The 12,213-nt window shown below is 44.0% G+C and overlaps 1 protein-coding gene across 1 annotated transcript in view; it reads right to left on the bottom strand.

Moving 5' to 3' along the window:
- KIAA1217 (KIAA1217 ortholog) overlaps positions 1-11,719 on the bottom strand; it is a 269,082-nt gene extending 257,363 nt beyond the window's left edge. Inside the window, exon 1 of the mRNA XM_061585853.1 lies at positions 11,568-11,719. Coding sequence (XP_061441837.1) covers positions 11,568-11,637 — 70 coding nt within the window. The 5' untranslated portion in view covers positions 11,638-11,719. The remainder of the gene's footprint in view (positions 1-11,567) is intronic.
- Positions 11,720-12,213: the final 494 nt, after the last annotated feature.

The following is a 12,213-nucleotide window of genomic DNA, read 5'->3' as shown; positions in this document are numbered from 1 at the left end:
CGGGTCTGCATGTAGGGAACCCAGATTCATCCCTCTCTCACCCATGAAAAGATTTAGACAAATTCAAAAGAGAGACTTACTGATATCTACTAGCTTTTATCAATCAACAAATAAGGGTGCAATCCAACTTGCATTTCTGCTGGGCTGAGGGGAGCTGGATGTGGCAGATCTTCAGCTGAGCCAGCTGAGTCTCAGCTCAGCTGGGCTACACCGACCTAAGTCAGGTCGGCTCAGCCAGGGCTCCACCAGCTCAGCTAAGACCAACGTAAGTGAAGCTGGCGTAAGTTCCAAAAAAGGGGCGTTCCAGGGGAATGTCAGGGGCGTGTCAGGGGAGAGGCCACGGTGAGATGACTTAGGCCACATCCAATTCGTGTTCGGAGCGCTCTTGCAGGTCCCAATTCAGGCAAAAGTTATGCCAGGAAAAAGGTAGTCTAAGGGAAAAAATGCCACAGAAGTCAATGGAGAGGGCTTACTCCCTAGTAGGAGTATTTGGGAGAGCAGGATTTCACTTTCTGGTCCCTGCATGCAGCTCCCGGCTGAGCTGGCATTTGGCCAACCCAGAGGCTCCTGAACAGCAACTGGATGCAGTGGACCTCTGCGCCGGCTTCCCTTGTGCTGTCTCCACTTCTGCCGGCTTCCCCTAGGTTGGATTGCTCTGTGAGTCTACTCCTGATCTATGTCACTTTCAGATGTGTTCATCTATAAGTCAGGTAGGTCTGGTTTTACCTTAATCTGCCAATTTATTTTTTAAAGATTGCATAAAAAATTATTTCAATATTATTTTAAAACATTCTGTCTCAAAACACACTTTTAAAACATGTTTTGATACATTATTTCAGCCAAGGATATCTAAAAGAACACCTTCCCCAATATCAACCATCTTGGGCCCTACAGTTAGCAGGAGAGGTCCTGTTGCTGCTGCTACTACCCAATTGGCAGTGACCCCCTAACAGGGCCTCCTCGGTGGCAGTTCACCATTTGTGGAATGCCCTCCCTGGTGAAGTGTGCCAATCTCCCAGTCTTAACATTCAGGAGGAATTTAAAAACATTCCTTTTCAGCCAGGCATCTGGTGCCTGAAAGATACTGGTCCTGGCAACAGCTGTGAGAGTATGTGACTGTTTTAAATGTTTTTAGATGTGCTTAATGTTGTTATTTTATTTTTAATCATATTGTTTTGCTGGGTCTCTTTGGAAGGGTGGACACTCTAGAAATGTAATAAAGAAATCAATACATGAAAATAACTCAGCTGCCAGTTCCCCCTTCCCTCTGCAGGCGCCCGCCAACCTTCCATACTATTGTGGAAGGTCCTTTAACCCTCTGGAGCAGATTTTCAGGGGTAGAGGAGGCTAAAGAGGGTTCCCTCCCTTTTCTATTAGCAAAGGAATCCACTAGATCAAAAGCTCTCCCCTGAATGGAAGGCTACTACTGAATTCAACTCTAGGTGTTTTCTTTTTCAACAGACTCGAAGAAGAGAGATTTGAATCTGCTAAAGACTTTAAAAGCTAGTCAACATTCCTGAGTACTTTATATTAAATTGTTATATACTTAGGGGGTTTAGAGTATAGCTGTTGCCACACATGGTGAGGGCTGTTGGAGAGTGAAATATTTTCCATGTGTAACATAATTACAAAAACATCCAATCTCAATAATTTGAGGACAATCCTGTCTGAAAATTCAAGGCGAGGGGATTCTACCACAGAGCACTACTAAGATAAGAGAGCTAGAGAACGATCTCAGGATGCAACAGTCCTAGAGACAGCCATGCTCTGGACAATGAATCAAAATCACCAAAGAAAAGCTTAGGTTTGATGCTTTAACGTGGGGCATCCTAAATGCAGGCATTTTTTCCTCTTCATTTGTTGAGGTTACAATCCAAAAGGCCTGTTGGGCAGCTGACACTGCACCCATACAAGTATTAGGTTAAGTTTATCTCTTCTCGTTTTAATTATCACAAAGCAAACGGCACATAAAGCCTACAAATTCCTGGTGAGCACTACCTTGGCCCCCCAATTAAGTAAAGCAGGGGTTGACAACCTCCAGGCTGCTGGCCTAATTGGGCCCAGGAGTCAGTTTTCCCTAACTATGCCCACCTGTCCCACTCCTGATATCATATGTGATGTCTGGTGTGAGACAGGTAAAGGTATGGCTGTCATTGCTTTGAAGTCTGTTTGCAAGCAGTTTGTAATGAAAGGACTCCAGAGGTAAGCCCCTTTTAAGTGGTCACTGGACATCACAATGAGGTGGGGGAAGGAAGGATCCGGCCCACTGGCTGGATCCAGTTCCCCACCCCAATCTAAAGTGTCACGTTAACAGCTATTCACATAATGTTCATGTGATGTTCCTATATTAATGTATATATGGTAAGTGTTGTTGTTTAGAAGATACATGGTAAGTGGAGTGAAAGAGGAGGGGGAGTGAATGGGCAGTAGAATGCTAGATGATTGGCTGAGTGTTTAAAATGGCTGAACGTATAAAAGGAAGAGTGAGAGTGGAATCTGGGGGGAGAAGAGAGGGTTGTTTGGTGGGTTTGAGAGAGTGGTTTGCCAGGAGAGAGTGGAGAAGGAGGGGGGTGGAGTTCGGATTAGTATTGAGTAAAACCATATGCTTATGTGCCTTAAGAAGAAATCTTGTTAATCTTGTTAGCTTTGTTATCTTTAATAAATACTTAATTTGGTTTACCAAAGGCCTGATCCTTGGCTGGGGTTTCACAGACCAGAAGGGAGGGTAAGGTAATGACCAAGGCTGAAGGCAAACTGTAACAAAAGGTGGCAGCGGTGAAGAGAATAACAATACCAGTATTCAGAGTCTCTGGGAATACTAGTATTAGGATGTGACTAGTGGTTGCCTAGCAGGGGGATCTGTTGAGATCTGTGCTAGAGCAGATAGGTAAACCATAAGAGAGTGCGGTCCGGACTGGTGGAGTCCCTGGTGGTGCCTAGTGACAGGCAGTAGCCACGCGCAGGTAGGAACCTGACAGGGAGAGCCAGGGAAGGGCGTCACAGTTCACATTAACAGCTATTTCTGCTGTTTTGTCTGCACAGCTACTCAGAAACACCCAAGGGTGTAGTCGTCCAGGGTCTCAGGGGGTCTTAGGCCCTTTACATTTTTGGGATCAGGGTCCAAGCAGGGTCCCAATGTCTTCAGCATCCTATGAGACAATCAGCATGAAAGGAGAGTGTGTTAGCCACTGAGAAGAGTCTTCTAACATGCATCCTTGTTCTTTCTTGCTGACTGGAGCCAATCAGAGTGAAAAGAGGTGAGTCAGCCATTGAGAAGATGCTTCTCAGTAGCTCACATTCTCCACTTTTATGTTTATTGGCTCCTAGGGATACCTATTACTGTGGGAGAAAGCATTAAAAAGGATCTCATTCTCCACCCAGCAACAAAATAAGGGGGAATGTCTATGACTATAGAGCCAGTGTGGTGTAGTGGTTAGAGTGCTGGACTACGACCTGGGAGACCAGAGTTCGAATCCCCACACAGCCATGAAGCTTACTGGGTGACCTTGGGCCAGTCACTACCTCTCAGCCTCAGAGGAAGGCAATGGTAAAACCACCTCTGAATTCTGCTTACCATGAAAACCCTATTCACAGGGTCGCCATAAGTCAGGATTGACTTGAAGGCAGTCCATAAGTAAGTCTATGACTAACGTGAAGGGACCCTGCACTTCTGAATTTGCCACTACACTACTGGAAACACCTAATCAAAGCCTACAGAGGCTGCTTCAGCCATGACCTTTTCTCCACACAGCTAATATTTCTGAAATATCCTCTTGGATTTTCCTTTGCCCACTTAAAAATCTCCTTTTCAACTGAATCAGATGAAGCTGTGCCAGTCCTGAATCAGTGTCTGGAGCAATAGGGGGTCGCCTCTGGTCCGCAGGCCTATTTATTTATTTATTGCATTTGTATACCGCCCCATAGCCAAAGCTCCCTGGGCAGTTTACAACAATTAGCACAGACATAGGTCCCATTTTAGCCCAGGAGGCTGTTCTCCACAAACCATGCCAGTCTGCTCCACACCTGATGGGACATTTGGTGCAGAGTAGGTACCAACGGGGCCACAAAAGAATAATTGGGCACTTAAAGTGAGTTCTCAATGGTTCACTTGCACGCAGAGCTCCCTGTCAGTGACCTTCAGCTGATTGGCACTGACAGGGAGCCCTGCTGCTGCAATTGGCTGCACTAAGGTGTTGCCCATCAGGAGCACCCTAGTGCAGCCTAGGGGGCTCACTTTCTCCATTTAGAGGAAGCGGTTTGAATCCAAACCACTTCCTCCAAACGGACTCCACAGGGGCTCCCTGTAACTGCTAATCAGTTGCACAGCAGGAACAGCAAGCCCTTCTGAGTGCGCGGTCCAAGTGGCAATACTTGACTGGCCCTGAACTCACATCTTCAGAAGAGGTTGCTGTAACTGCTGAGCAGCTGTTCAGCAGTTATAGCTACTTTGAACTTTGACAGGAGTCACTTCCCTGAGTTCACCATGACGCCGTCACAATGCCATCATGATCCTGTTCACCTGTCAAAGCTGATCTGCAGAGTGTGGGGGAATCAGGGATCTGACCCAGTTCCCCATCCCTGCAGTAATGGGTTGGATGAGAGCCAATAAACTGAAGCTGAATCCTGATGAGATGGAGGCACTATGGATCAATAGTTATTGGATTGAGTAGACAGGAAGGTGGCTTGTACTATATAGGTTTGGACTCCCCCGATGGATCAGCTTGGCGGTACTCATTCATTCTACTGTCACTGGAGGCCCAGGTGGCCTCACTGTTGTTGAATACATTTTGCGGCTCCAGCTGGTGTGCCAGCTTGGCCATGGTGATCCCTGCTCTAGTAAATTCCTGTTTGGACTACTACAATTTGCTCTTTATGGGACTGCCCTTGAAGACAGTCTGGAGACTACCGTGGGTGCAAAATGCAGCAGCCACAGTATTAATGGGCATGTCTGTGCAGGTCCATGTAACACTGCGCTAGATGCCTATTTGTCACTAGGCCCAAATCAAAGCTTTAGTTTTGACATATAAAACCCTGAATAGCTTAGAACCTGGTTACCTGAAGGAGTGCCGTATTGCCCTGCTCAGGGTAAGATGATGGCTGGTAAAGCCCTTCTGGCAGAGGTGAGGAGATTCGTGATCGTGCTAGAGGGACTTCTCAGCAATGGCACCCAAGTTGTAGAATGCCCTTTCACCCTGAAAGTCTGCAGGTATGTGCCAACTTTATATATTTATTAAATTTATATCCCGCTGTTCCTCCCAGAAAGAGCCCAGTGCGGCAAACAAAAACACTAAAAGCACTCTAAAATCTTAAAAACAAAAGAATTTAAAACACATTAAAATAAAACATCTTTAAAACATATTAAAACAAAACAGCTTTAAAAGCATCTTAAAAAGCAATTTCAACACAGAAGCAGGCTGGGATAAGGTCTCTACTTAAAAGGCTTGTTGAAAGAGAAAGACCTTCAGTAGGCACCAAAAAGATTACAGAGAGGATCCCTGTCTAATATTTAAGGGGAGGGAATTCCAAAGTGTCAGTGCTACCACACTAAAGGTCTGCTTCCTATGTTGTGCGGAACGGACCTCCTGATAAGTTGGTATCTGCAGGAGGCCCTCACCTGCAGAGCGCAGTGATCAACTAGGTATATAAGGTGTAAGACAATCTTTTAGGTATCCTGGTCCCAAACTGAATAGACCTTTGAACACCAAAACTAGAGCCTTGAACTTGAACTTTTAGCAGCAGCTCGACAGTTCTCTTCCCCCAGACCTTTGAATAGGCCATCTGAATCTGTTGTGTAGATGTCTGCACAGTGATGTTAATGGCGGATATATGACAGACTGATGCAATGATATGTTTTAATTGTTATGTCATACATTATACTGCACATGGATCACTTGTGAGGAGGAACAGGATAGGAACTTTATAAATAAATGAATTAGATAGTGGAATCACATCCTTAATTAAGTTAGGAACTTTACCTTTCCTATACTATACCTTTCCTAAAATTGCATCGTTCAACCTTTGGGTCCTTTGAGAACAGGATATAAACTTAAATAATGACAGCAGCAGCAACAACAATCACCTACGGTGTGCTTGCATAAACATCCCCCTTCTTCCTATATTGGCACTTCTAGACCCATCTAAAATTTGCCTGAAGGTACAGTATATAGCAGTATATAGCACAGCACAAGGGATACCCACAGCAGCATTGTGCCTTGCGTAGCATTGTCAATGCAATTTGTACGGGCCTCATTTGTCATGGAGCTGATTGGGAAATCAGCAAGGGGTCAGTTTAAATCATATGTGATTTACAGGGATTGGGTGGGACACCATACCATTAAAATAAAGCCAGTCCACCCGATCAAGTTGCCTGTATTTTAGATCTATTCTCTTTATTGCTTCTTGCACACAACATACCTGGTAACTTGGTCATTATCTCCCTAAAAACCTTGCTTGTTCCTGGGTATGTTTGCTGGGAGGGGAAGTGTTGGAAGTTGAATTTTCAAGCTGGTGCCACATGGTAAACGTAAGACATGTGCAGCCAAACTACATCCCTGTTGGGTAGCTGACAGTGCAGCCATTCAAGTATTAGGTTAGGTGCCCACAGGGCACTTCAAAATGGTGTGACACAGCACCATCATTATGAGCCAGGAGAAAAGGCTTGGGAAAAGTTCAAGCTTTTTCTAAATGTCAAAGCTTTCAAATACTGAGCAAATTTTTAATTCGGCTATGGAAAGTTTGCCTATCGCTATTAATGATATGTACAAATACCAGAAGCGCAACTCGCCATCATTTCCTATATCTGCACATTTTGCTATGGTCAAAAGCCTCTCAAAAGCTGAATATTTGATAGCGTAGCCTTGCAAAACCACAAAACACACTAGAAGACAAAAAATAATAATGACAAGCCATCTGGCAATGCATTTGACTCAGGTAGTTCAGATGCCACCTCCACAACCACCACGCACACACACAGAAAAACTGTGTGAAGGAGTGGCTCATGGGACTGTGGAGGTTAGCTGCATTCCCAACATCACACACTGCAGACCCACTATTGCGCTACCATCCACACGTTAAGCCAGCACATGAAGGGGCTCTGCATGCTCCTAATGCATGCATGCAAATCCCCTTCACCTGTCAGCAGGAAGGTGTATGGGGCATGGCCTGTGACACCCCCATCCCATGCATTATTTCAACATGTGGATGTGTGGGAACCCCCTTTATATTAATCATTTATGACATACTGATGGCCAGGGAGGGAGAAGGAGAGGTTAAATTCTCTTCCAGTTTACAAAAATATACCTGCCTGGTTGCCTGGAATTGGTTCTTACTCACCACAGATGAGCAGTTATATCAATGCTTACTTTCAAGTAACAATTTCATATATAGTTCCCAAGGCTAGAGATGCTGCCTGTCATTATGCTACAGCCCATTTGACATTCCACTGCACCAAGTTTAGTTCGTTCCCAGACTCAGGAATGTTTGGATTTAAGCATATGTTTGTTTACTACCCATCCAGGAAATGAAGTAGAAGCTGTGAAGCTGTCTTTGTGAAGCTGATAGTGTGATCTCTTTATTTTGTTTTAAGCAGTTGGAAACTTTGCCGATCACACACAAAAAAAACACAGTTGTTCCCTCAGAAAATGTAAAAACAGCAAGCAAGCTGAAGCTAGGAAGGGCCGTGAGATTGCAAGAATTTCTTATCTTGTGGGCCTAAATACTCTTAAGATTTGAGTCCTGGAAACTGTTGAGTTTTATACATAAGTTTGCATAGGGCAGAGGTGGGGAAATGGATCCAGCTATGAGCCCAGTTTGACAGATGGGCACATCAATCACCTTGCATCACAATGAAAGCAAACCTGTGGGATTGTCAGGGCTTTGCGAGCACTGACACTCAGCTGTTCAGCAGCATTTCCAAACTGCTGTGCCTTTTTGCATGTGCTAACAATCAGCTAATTGACAGTGCCTAAAAGGCCTGCTTTTGTCAGGGAGCCTAGCCTTTACTTACCCCATACCTGATGCATATATGATGTCAGGTGCACAGCAGGTGTGTGTGGTTTGCTTGAAATATCTTAGAGGGCCAAATGGGGCCTAATTAGGGCTATGGGCCAGGAATTTCCCACCACTGATGTATAGACTCACATCAAATGTGTTACGCTGATTTGAGAAATCAAAATAATCTGACCATTTGCTGGAAACCACAGGAGGGGAGTTTGCCCTTACACTCAGGTCCTGCTTACAAGCTTCCCTTGAGCATCTGGCTGGCCACTGTGTGAACAGGATACCGCACTAGATGGGTCACTGGCCTGATCCAGCAGACTCTTATGTTCTTATGACCGAACAACTCTACTGAAAACATGGGATAGGATTTTTTTTTGGAGTTGCAGGGAGAAGAGCTAGGTATATAAATGGCACAATTCATCCTCCACGGTGGGCCTCTTGAATTGGCAATCTGAGAGATCCCAGGTGAGGCTTCATCAGCTCTGCCCAAAGCAGGGAACTGCAAGGACACCAGCCACCACAACAAGGAAACCTCTTTACACCAAGGGGCCAGAGATGGTTAGCTAATGCAGTGAGTTAGTTAATTATATTAATTATTATTTATTGATGGCCTTCCACACATTCATCTCACGGCAATGTACAAGATACAGTAAAAACAACTTTAAAAAGTTAAAAACAAAGAAACTGAAAGATAGATAAAAGCAGACACCCGTGTTACCGATATTTATATATCGCTTCGCACATCCAGAGGTGTCCTGAGATGGTGAATGAGGCGAGGTAGTACTATGTGGCTTACATTGTAAAGACCCCTGAGTTAGTCTTGCTCACTGCTCTGAGCCACTTTTATTTATTTATGTATTTGTGGTATATGCTTCCTGCCCTTCATCCCAATGACCCCAGGGTGGTAAACTCTTCTGTGATAAAACAAAATACAAGTGAAAATTAATATATATATTTTAAGACAATAAAATATCTAAATCAAGTTTAAGAACAGATGTGACCAAATCATGAGTCTGGATGGACCTGCTAAACAAAAATGTTTTCAGCAGTTGTCTACAAGAGTACAGTGATGGTGCCTGTCAATAGGCAGGGAGTTTCAAAGTGCAGGTGTTGCCATACTAAAGGAATGGTTTCTATAGCAGTCTTCAACCTTTTCCAACCCAGAACTCGCGTTTAACCCAAGTATGGATTTGGGGACCCGTTTCTTAATTTTTAACCATAGGTTTGCATGGTGCTAGAACTGCTGTCGTGACTCACCTTAGATAAGGCTGTGACACGGTAGCGAATCCTGATCCACTAGTAGAAGACCAGTGTACTACAGCAGGGGTTTCCAAACTGTGATCAGTAGACCACCAGTGGTCTGGGAGCTTCACTCAGGTGGTCTCTGGCATGTCCACATGAAATATTCATATTCATTCTAATTGCATTTTATTGCTTCTTTTATTTCTTATATTGCATTTTACTGTATTACAAATTCTATGGAATGCACATTGTAATACAATAGAAGAAATAAAAGCAATACAAATACAATTAAAAATCATTCAGCATCTGCCACAGTGCATTACAATGGCTACAGCAGGCAGCAAAATCATTAAGTGGTCCGCAAAGACCCACAGCAATTTTTAAGTGGTCCGTGGGGAAAAATGTCTGGGAACCAATGTCCTACAGTTTGCTCTGACTTGCTGCTCCTTAAGGACCATAGCCCACATTTGCTGTACTAACTGATTTGTGCCGATACTGTTTGACTGTCATATATAAATTGCTTTGAGGTTACCTTTGACAGAAAGTGGAATACAAAAACTTTAATAAATATACATTATTAACTATCCGCTTCCCATCTGCTTCCTCCCTCAAGCCATCAGGACTTATGCCTGATAATAACAAGCAGTTCCTTAATGTGCTACTTTCATGAAGGGGCACAGCATGAATACAAGTGCTGTGCTGCCCAGCAACCCCAACACTGCTGCCGCCACCCCCACCCCCCACCACGCATTAGCAAGGACATCTGAGGTGGGAAGCCTGGACCCTGCAGAGGCAGCACCAGAAACACGATGCAGCTTTTAGGGAAGGGCTATAGCTCAGTCACAGAATATCTGCGTTGCGTGCAGAAGGCTGCAGGTTAAATCCCCAGCATCTCCAGGTAGGGCTGGAAATCTCCTGTCTGGAATCCTGGAATGCCGCTGCTGGTCAGTGTAGACAATACTGAGCTAGATGGACCAACAGGTCTGACTCAGTATGAGGCAGCTTCCTATGTCCTTGTTTACTCACGTGATGTTCCTTCACAGCAGTGACTTGGCACAACCTTTCAGGACAACTGTTAAAAACTGTGACGAACATTTCCTTTACTGCCTGACCCCACGTCTAACAAATGCACCAATGACTGTATGCAAAGAGTTGCACACCTGTGGAATGGCACCAGTAGGAGCACATGTGGACATCTGCCCATAAGCCACATCCATGCACTACTTCTGTTCAGAGTGGATCTTTCAGTGTGGCAGCACTTAGGTTTTGGAACTCCTTTCCTCTGGCCGACAGGCAGGCACTCTCAATATATACTGTCTTAGATGCCTCCTAAAAAACATCTTTTTTATTTCAGCAAGCCTATCAGGACACATCATTTTCGCCACACATACTTGTTTTTAATATTTGCTGATTTTACCTGTGTATTATGGATAATTGTTGTATATTGTTTTATTTACATGACTTAGAGGTTTTTTTATTAAGCTGTTTATAAATTTTCCTAAATAAATAAAAAGAATCAAACTAAGAAAAAAGTCAACCCAGCTTTGAAACACCCCCCATATACTGGGAATTGATCTGAGCCTTCTACATATATATGGAATATATTGTTAATACATTAATATAATTTTTATTAATAAATCCTAACACATTCTAAAAAGGAGTTCTATAAATCCTAGTTCCCAAAAGTAGCACTAGATGAATTCTACAAACACCTATAACAGATTTAGATTAGGCACGTGCTGCTGTGTAATCCAGTTTTTTATCTTATGAAGCATCAAGCAGTTTGTACTGTATCTTAGATAAAGCAGAGTGAAACCGGTGCACAGTACACCAAATCTGCCCTGACATGAAAGCCGTGTCTGTAATTTCTGGCTGCATTCCAAGACACGCACATGACTTTCTCATGGAAGAAACCCAACTCTGAACCGTTTTCTGGGCTTTAAAACATGAGCTCCAATTTGAATCACTCACTTGAACTAAATGAGGAGGAACCTGCCTTCCGCATTATAAGAGTACATAATATTAAAAGGATGACCTCCCTTCCCCATAGGGAATAACACCCTCACTTATCGTTGGTTGCTTTGGGTTTTACGAAATGCTTGCACAAAAAAAACCAACCCCACACACAATCATAACCCCCAGCCCTTGTGCTCTTTGCTTTTTCCACAAACGTCTTTCCCAAGAGAAGGTCAGATGTAAGAAACAGGCAAAAATAGTCAGGCACAGCATAAAGTATCCGCTCCATATAATCTGTCACAGAGATATAAAAAGCAGCAATGAGGGACGTGCTGAATGCAACTCCATCTACGCATGATTCTGTTACTCACCCTTCATCTGTCTGTTGTCTCTTGGACAAGCCAGGAGCGGCTCAGGTTTCTGGCTTTCAGCTTCCTCCATTGTCCTTGCCTACTTTCAAACTGCACAAGCTTTCGGTTCAAAAGCCAAAAACATGCAGCTCCAGGAGAAATGGCCTCTCCCCCCAGCCCAGCCCCACCCCCACCCCCACATAAAAAGAAAATCTATCCTCCTCTTGACAGTACTAAGTTCCTTTCAAAAGTGAACTACATTCCAGGAGGGCAAAGAAAGCCTGTATGAAACAGTCAAAAAGTTTTCAGCAGACTAGTGGGCAGTACTTTCAAAAGCGGCTGTTTGCTTCTGCGGCTGTTGCTGAAATAGTCCCCCAAAGCCTCTTTCTCTCTCAGCGAGGCCCCCAACAGGTGATGGATTTGCCTGGGAGTCAGATTCTAATCTAGTTCTTTTCCATCGTTGTACGATAATATATAGCTGCTCGTCCACCAAGCAGCATTACTGATAATGATTACAAGCCTGAGGAGTACAGGAATTCTAGCTTGCAAAATCCTTGGTTGTGAGTCAAAGCTTTCTCCAAACAGTATCTTAATACAAATAAGTATCTCAGGTTTCTGAGCCACATTTTGTTAGTTTGCTTGTTTGCTTGGCTTCTATGCTTGTTTT

The sequence above is a fragment of the Rhineura floridana genome, chromosome 10 (assembly GCF_030035675.1).
Source record: "Rhineura floridana isolate rRhiFlo1 chromosome 10, rRhiFlo1.hap2, whole genome shotgun sequence".
NCBI classification, from domain to species: domain Eukaryota; kingdom Metazoa; phylum Chordata; class Lepidosauria; order Squamata; family Rhineuridae; genus Rhineura; species Rhineura floridana.
Note: the sequence above shows the minus strand (reverse complement) of the source record. Positions and strands in the feature narration are given on the sequence as shown.